At 37.6% G+C, this 8476-nt stretch overlaps 1 protein-coding gene across 3 annotated transcripts in view; it reads right to left on the bottom strand.

The window, feature by feature from the left end:
- Window positions 1–356: 356 nt before the first annotated feature.
- ppp1r16b (protein phosphatase 1, regulatory subunit 16B) overlaps window positions 357–8476 on the bottom strand; it is an 86707-nt gene continuing 78587 nt past the window's right edge. For 2 of the 3 annotated variants that reach the window (XM_032550370.1, XM_032550371.1), the window contains exons 7-11: window positions 4187–4315; window positions 4024–4099; window positions 3699–3828; window positions 3445–3580; window positions 357–2528 (exon numbers count right to left, since the gene is read on the bottom strand). In XM_032550370.1, coding sequence (XP_032406261.1) covers window positions 2052–2528; window positions 3445–3580; window positions 3699–3828; window positions 4024–4099; window positions 4187–4315 — 948 coding nt within the window. In that variant the 3' untranslated portion in view covers window positions 357–2051. The remainder of the gene's footprint in view (window positions 2529–3444; window positions 3581–3698; window positions 3829–4023; window positions 4100–4186; window positions 4316–8476) is intronic. The other variant, XM_032550372.1, reaches the window with a different exon arrangement.

The following is an 8476-nucleotide window of genomic DNA, read 5'->3' as shown; positions in this document are numbered from 1 at the left end:
CAGTCCAAAAACATGACTGTCAGGTTAATTGGTCTCTCTAAATTCTCCCTAGGTGTGAGTGTGTGTGCATGGTTGTTTGTCCTGTATGTCTCTGTATTGCCCTGCGACAGACTGGCGACCTGTCCAGGGTGACCCCGCCTGGAACGTAGCTGGAGATAGACACCAGCAACCCTCCCGACCCCATTAGGGACAAAGGGTGAACAGAAAATGGATGGATGGATGGAGTTTGGCCATGTCTAGCAATGTTAACCCCTAACTAATGTAAAGTTACTGTGGTAGCGGTGATAGTATTGTTGTGTTGGCAACTTTTTCAAACCCATATACTCAAATACATATTAGTTTATGTCTCTTTTTAGTATTTTTTTATGAATTATAAAAATAAACTGAAAAATACTTTTTATTTTCATAAAACATTATAGATAAATGTATAATTCACCAGTTTAATTTTTTGGAACATCCTGCCCGCTGGCAGGAAGGCATGGAACAAAAATGATAGATATCTGCTTTATTTTGTATCTGAGAAGTAAAGTACAAAACAATGAAGGTTATAAAGGTGAAAAATGGAAAAGAGGAGAAATGACCAGCATCTGTGACATTGCCATCATGTTGACAGTTATTGAACCATATACAAATAAATTACATAAAGGAAATTTGGCATTATTTCTGGCAATTAAAAAACCCCACTGTTTGGTCTTCAAGTGGTAGCATATATTCATGTACCATCTGATAGATGGATACATGCTTGTTATGTGGAGAAGGGCAAGGACTGTATTTCCAAAAATGTTGCACTATTCCTTTACTTGCATGTCTTATTTTAACTAGAAAGTCGATATTTTGAATTTGAGCCATTATAGGAAGTTCTAATGACAGCATTGGCTTTTGAAAACTCTTACAGTAATTCACAACAATCTCTAATAATAAAAATACAGTAACTGGCAGACAGAGGAGCCACACAATGGCTACCAGGAAAAAGAAGATAAAAACAAATAACACTGTTATTCGTTGAGAACAAACAGAACCCCACCCTAACAAGACAAGTTTGTATTTAACAACATGTACAGACGTCGGACATTGACTTATGTCTCTTCATCATCTGATTGATTTTTTTTCTTTCCATGTCAAAAGGTGCTCATCTCATACTGCATTCACACTCTCCACATATCCAAATAATAAATACACTCAACTTTAAAGAGCCATAATGTTTTTAACACATTAATCTCATAAATAAGGAAATGTACAGCAACCAAGTTTGCTTAAATTATCTATGGGGGTGAGCACAAAGTGGATTATAGAAAATACACAGCATGATCTGTCAGTTAAGGGGTCATATAAGAGGATGGTGAAATGTAGCCAACATGTTATTCTGACATTTTTAAACAGTGCAGGTGATTTACGTTTGTTATCCACTGTGAAGTACACTTTTTCCATTAGTTAACACTGTTTTCTGGTATTTATTCCCTTTGACAGTTTAAATGCAAAGGAGACTTAAAGACAGTCATGCTACGTTTTGCTGTTCCTCAACAATCTTCCTTTAACCCTCCAGCATGGTGTTCCTGCACATTCAGAAATGACAAAAACTAGAGTGATGCAGCTGAACTGTGAATTTGTCCTGCATGAAAATGTTTATTGACCTGATAGCAATCAGTTTGCTGAAAAAATACAACAAAAAGGGGCTGTTTCCAGCTCAGTTTGAGGGCGGAACATGCATCATGTTGGGGAATTTCTCGACTCCACTGCATCAAGATTTTTCACATGATTTCAAAAAATGCCCAATCTCGGTGATTCTACATTGGCAGAATTGGTACTCAGGCCTATTGAACCAGTTTCTCCTGTACCTCTGAACAACTCGATTCTGCTCTTTTCCTGCTTTGAGCAGGATCTCTCTGACCGCAAGAGAACTTGCACAGAATGGAAGTGCGACTTTTCTGGACCGAGTTTAAAGTGGACAGAGAACAGGATGTCAAAAACAGGATTACTCTTTGTTTTCTTTCTTCCTCTCCTCATTTCCTCTGTACTTTTTCTGTTTTGTCAACAGTTATATGATCAAGAAGCTACGACACGCAGCAGCAGGTCCGCGCCTTCGGCTGCTCCTCCTCCAAGGGCTGTTTGAATTTGAGGAGGGGAGGATCGCCGCTGGCTGGCGTGTAGTAAACTGCGTTGCCGTTGGAAGAGACCAGTGGCATCCGAGGGTCCTCAGAGTAAAATTTGGCATCAGAGAAGGAGTCTGTTGAGCCGTTGCCAAGGTGGCCGTTGAACAAAGGGTGATTCAACAGTTTGGCTGCTGCCCTCTGCTTCTTTAACTCTGACAACGTCTGAGCGCGCTCCCTCGGCGCAATGTCCTCCTGCGAAGGCTGGGAAGTGACGACTGTGACCTTACTGGGCGTCGGTGTGCTGCCGTTGGAGGGCGGTTGAGGTGGCATGGACGTCGTGGTTGTGATGAGGCCATTCTGTTTGCCACTGCCATCTTTGAGGATGGTGGGTGTCTTGGGCTTGTCTGGCGGCTCCACAGCTACGACAGGCTTCACCTGCAGAATGTCGATAAAGGTTACTATGATTCCTCTGTGGCTTAGTGCCATTTAGTCTATTCAAACCCCTTGAACTTTTTCATAGTTCATTACGTTGCAGCCATAAACTCTAGTGTATTTTATCAGGACTTTGCCTGATAGACCAACACAAAGTAAAACATAATGATGAGGTGGAAAGAAAGAGATATGGTTTTCAACATTTTGTACAAACAAAAATCTAAAAAAAATGCTATTTTGGTCTGGACTTGCTTTAATCTAAGCCATTCCTTTGTAGCTCTGACTCTATGACCCTATGGTTACTGACCTGATAAAAGTCAACCTCCTCTCCATATCAAAATCTCTAAATCAAACACAGATGAACTTCATTTCCTAATTAGGTTACTTCTGAATGGTTGCACTGGATTGTATTTAGTTGTATCAGAATAAAGGGGGATGAACACAAATGCCCATCACATTTTTCAGATTTTCATGTTTCAAAAATCAACAATTATGCACTTGATCTTGTCCAGAGGAAGTCAACTAAAAATACTGGAAATTAATTTTATTACGTATTTATTTATTTATACAATGTACTTATATTGTAGAAAATGCAGCTATTCATAAAATGTTTTAAAACGAGACTTAAAATACATATATTTTAAGCGACCCTGGTTCATGTTTATTAACATAACTTTTTTTGAGCATCTTGCAGAAAATTACCCTTCAGCTCATGACTGAGTATTTTTATAATGTTTTGTTTTTCCTTTGTGGGTTTCCTCCTGTGTGGCTGCTAGAGGAAGTCTTAATATCTTGACATCCCAACAGTCAAACTGACATTTATGACAGATGGTTATCCTTCTTGGCGTTTTAAAAATACTAATTTTAACATGAGGGAAAAATATACCACAATAATTAGCTTCTTAGTGGAACAACTTCCCACCTGATTATTGTCCTGATCAGACTCTTTCTCCTTCTCCTCCTCCTCTCTTCCTCCCCTCCACACGATGGCCTCAGTTTCATACTCCTTGCGACACAAGTTGTGTCTGTCTGACAAACTAGCTCGCCGCACCACTTTTCTGTAAACACAGACGAAGTTACAATAAATAAAAAACAGAAAGTTATGTTTATCTTCCATCTAAATCAAACTCAAACCATGCAGTAGCAGACTTAGAACCAGCAGAGGGCAGTACTCACCCACGACTGCCTGCGCTGGAAGTTCTCCTGCACAGTGAGGTCTTGTGTTTGAGCTGAGACTTCATGATGGTGTCATGCTTGTGTTTCAGGTCCAGCAGGATGGCTCTGAACTCCTCATCCTCACACAGATCTTAAGTAACAAAGATGACGTACACTGTATGTCAGCTTGGGTAGGGACATGAGATTAATTAAGATTAAGGCAACAAACAACAAGTAAAAGGGTTAGCTTTCCTTAAAACTTTTAAACCAGTTCATAATGTGACTAAATCCTTTATCTTAAGCGTAAGGAAGTCCCTGCAGGGATGATTTGTCTTCTTTAACATACCGATGGGTGTCTCCTCTAGGAAGGTCTTAGCACTGAGACTTGCTCCTTGTGACACCAGCAGCTCTGCCACATGCATCTGAAACAACCACCACAGGAGTAAATGTCACCAACGGCTCAATGTGAATGCTCATCTTCTTCATGCTTCTTGCTGTGTTTGCTTTACCTGACCCCAGCACGCTGCCGCATGAAGAGGCTGCCATCCATCAGAGTCCCTCAGGTCCACTCGAGCCCCCGCCTCCAGCAGCAGCAGCTCTGCAGCCTGAACGTAGCCGTTTGCTGCTGCAATGTGGAGCTGCAAAGACGGATTATGGACGATTGTGAAATTTCTGTCAAGTGACTTGGATATGCAGCAGATTTGCTCTAGTGTTTATACATTGTGGCTTAAGATTCCATGCACAAAGATTTTTGCAAACTAATCTTTGCAACACAGTACAAAATTACTGGTTTGTAAATTTGGGTGGTCCATTTTCAATCTAAAAAATATATCAAAAGGCTCTACAATCACTGTTGAGTAAAGCAACAAAAATTAAATCAGTTATTGTTAGGAGCTTATCTGTGGTTGTTATGTTTCCTGTTTTACTGGTTGCTATCAGGTATCACTAAAAGAGCAGAACAGAGTTTTAAGTCAGGCCATTGAATTCAAAACTCTTCTCATCAGACATTAAAAAACAAGGCGTGCAAAAATGTTCAGAAACTATGTGAAGATTAAATTTCAGCTGAAAATAGATACAGTAAGTCTGTTGTTTGCTTCAGTTAATATCCAAAGTTTGTTCACATGAACATGTAAAATTTGTTCAAAAATCAAAGGGTTGAAAGTCATGGCTATAAAGAAGAGAATAGTAGGAAGTTGGCATATAACCTTCAGAAGGTTTCCAGTGCTTTTAATACAAATAACATGCATATTTTCTTTGATGCGCCAAACTGGCTGACATAAATCTGTTTATTCATTTCATAATACCAAAAAAAACATGGAAGAATATTAAACTAAACAGTTTGGGTTTTTAAGGGAACTGAATTTTGTTTATTTAAGATAATACAATTAAAACATTTTTTTTTCTTTTTCTATTTAGAGTTTGACTCTGTTGTCCCCTGCAGGTGACCTCACCTATGCAGGATCAGCTGATACTATGGAAACAACATGTAAAGCTGACAGAGACATAAAATCTCTATTGGTTTGTTTTTGTGTGTGTATGAATGTTATAACTCTGACATACAGACTTGCGGATAAAAGTACTTGACACCTTCAAAGGATAAATACAGCTGCACTTTAGAGCCCTTTTCTATACACCAGAGGGGAAACGTCTAATTTTACCTTATAGATTATGCTTTTGGATTTGCAATCTCTGTACATGGATATACTAAACCTGTAACAAGACACAATATCAAGAACACACAATGTGATTTAGTCACTCCATGCAAACGTGCATGTAAAATGGAAAATTTAAAAGCAAGTTCTTTGGACTTTTTATTGTATTTTTGTTCCGAGTATCAACTCAGGCTTAGCTCATTTCAAACCTGGACTGAAGTTATCCTAAAAACCAAAAACAGCACCTGGTACCAGGAAAAGGAAAAAAAAAACAACCCAAAGGGTCATATTGAGAAATACCATGTAGTTGAAAAGGGCAAACAGAAGCATGTGAGGAATGTTTTGGGGTCATCCAGTTCATGGAGAGCTGATCTCTGTCTGCTTTTAGGATTATTGGCTGATGCAGCGAGTGACTGAGACCTTCTGTTTCAAGAAGGAGGTTTATATAGAGTTTATTATAATCAGAATGAAAAAACACAGGTGGTCTGTTATGAACTGTACAGGAAACAGAGATTTCAGGCTCACAAGAGAGGAGCAGATTAGCTTTTGGTCATTATTCTCATCTCCTTCACTAGGATTCTTCCTGTTTAAAGGAGGTGGTTCCTCTCCACTGTCACCACATGCTTGTTCAGGTTGATGGATTACAAAGTGAAATGCTCAAAGAAATTAGCTGGGCTTCCTTTGGTTTGCTTTACAATAAAAGGTCAACTAAATTTGATTGTATCACAATGAAATTTGGATTTGTTGCATAAAATGTAATGTGATCTGATTAAATGACTCATTTGTTCTGCAGTTATTTGGATTTATTTGAGTTGAACTTGTCTGGTAAAGTGCTTTCAGATGACCTTTATTGTGAATTAACTTGTCATAAATAACTGATCTAAATTATGCTTTTAGAGGAAAAAAGAAGTTAATATTTTAAAATATGCTTTGAAAAATAGCAGTCTTTGCAATTTTCTTTTCTCCTGCTTAATTTTACTTCTTGCATAGAAAAGTAAAAACTTGCTGAATATCCACAATTCATAATTTCTGCTGGGTGTATAGCAGCAATTTTTTCACCCAAAAATTAAGGGTTACCTTGATTCATGTTTGTAAAGTAGTGATCTAACCCTGTAATTTCGATTCGTAGTCAGAAAATTATTTATAGAAGTGGAAGTACATTCATGGTTCTCTATTTTACACTTAGCATCATTTATTCACAAATTTAATGAGTGCAGAGTGATTCTGCACATGAAAGAAAGTTAGCAGGTCTCAATGATCATTAATAGTTACATAAAATAATTTAATAAAGTCTTTGTGGCTCCACAAGGAGAACTGAAAAGTCTTTCACCCTCGTGCGATCCTAACATTCTGTTTACTCCTCTTGTCCTACGGGTCAAAAATGAGCCACCCTAACAAAAGCCCCAAAATAAAGCAAATTAATTGAATTTTAAATCCAAAATCTATCTCGGATGATGAAACAATCTGTTATTTATCAATTCAACTCAATTTAATTCCTTTTTTATCATTTATTTTTGTTATACAATACAAAAAGACAATAAACAGTATTGCACTCTTTTTTCTTTTCTTTTTTTTACCACAAGCCAAGTGTTGCAGCAAGTTTTCTTCTACACAGTAAAGGTTTATTATTGTAATTATATAAATGTGAAGTAATTACTTCTGAATTATTTATACTGGAAGGGAACAAAAAATCAACAATTTGGAACTTTTTTGTCAATGGTTCGTTCCTTTATATTTTTTTAGGAATTGAATTATAAAAATACCTCTTGTAACACAACAAAAAAAAAATGTAGCTTGATTTTGTGAACAATTTAACATCAGCTCTTATGTTGTGTCTCATAGTTATATGAGATTTTCAACACAAGATCAACATCTTCTGCACAACATAAGGTACTGAACATCTGTTAGTTGCAGATCGAGTGTGCAGGTACAGAAAATCTTCATGAGATGATGTTCATCTCATGAAGATGTTCTTATGCTGAGCATCCTCAACACAAGATGAACATCTTCTGTTCAACATAAGGTGTTGAACTTATAAGATGTTCTTATGTTGAACATCTTCAACAGAAGCCGAAGAACATCCTATCCTTCCCACCCCACATTGAACTTAAGATGAAGAACATCCCCATAAGATGGAGATGTTCTTCATCTTATAAAGATGCTTTCATGATGAACATCTTCAACATAAGATGAAGATCATCCTATCCTTCCTACCCTATGTTGAACATAAGTTCCCACATTGAACACAAAATATTCAACACAAGATGTTCAGGAAAATCTTCATAGCATGGAGATGTTCTTCACCATATGAAGATGCTCCTACGTTGAACATCTTCAGCACAAGAATTTGTTCAACTTCTTATGCTCAAGGTCCCACGTAGGACAGTATGTGCAAACATACAACGTAGCACCTGTTGGGCAGTGAAACGTCTACTTATGGAGTCAGCAAGGAACCAACTAGGAGTACTCAGATTCAGCTTACCTTCAAATTCTCTATACCTAATTTGTTTTTATTATTATATCTGAGATTGTTTTCTGTTGTGTTTGGGAGCTTGATGTGAGGGGTTAGCTGCAGGTTGAGAGGGCAGGTGCAGGTCAAATGCAAGTTAAATTTGTACATCAATCCAGTTTCTTTGATATGTGTATATGGGGGCGTGTGCATGTGTGTGGGTGGGGTGCAGGGGTGTGTGTGTGTGTATATGTATTAGTTTGTGTGTGGCCTTTGAACTATTTTTCTGGTGTTTAAATGCTTTTATAATTCGTGGGTCAGAAATGACCCATAGACAATCCTTGTACCCTAGTGTTGTACAGCCCACATGGAAATATAAACAAAAACAAAGAATCACTTTTTCTAGTGATGGGGTCAATTTAGGAAAAGTCATAAAATTTCAAGTCGGAAAAAGATAGTTTAGCGTATTTTTTCTACAAGTAAATATAGTAATGGGTCCCTTTTGACCCGCAAGACAAATATCTCAAGCTGTTTAGTGTTTAAGGAGTTGCCAAGACTGTGGAATTGCCTCAAATCTAATAATAAACAAGATAACATGTTTGTTATGCTGGCATGGGTGGATATGAAAGTGCTCTAATTAGTATCAAAAGATCTTACAAGTGCAAGCTTTTTCCAGCATCCTTTGAATTGTAAAACAC

The sequence above is a fragment of the Xiphophorus hellerii genome, chromosome 20, assembly GCF_003331165.1.
Source record: "Xiphophorus hellerii strain 12219 chromosome 20, Xiphophorus_hellerii-4.1, whole genome shotgun sequence".
NCBI lineage: Eukaryota > Metazoa > Chordata > Actinopteri > Cyprinodontiformes > Poeciliidae > Xiphophorus > Xiphophorus hellerii.
The sequence above is the reverse complement of the archived record's forward strand: the minus strand, read 5'-3'. Positions and strand labels throughout refer to the sequence as shown.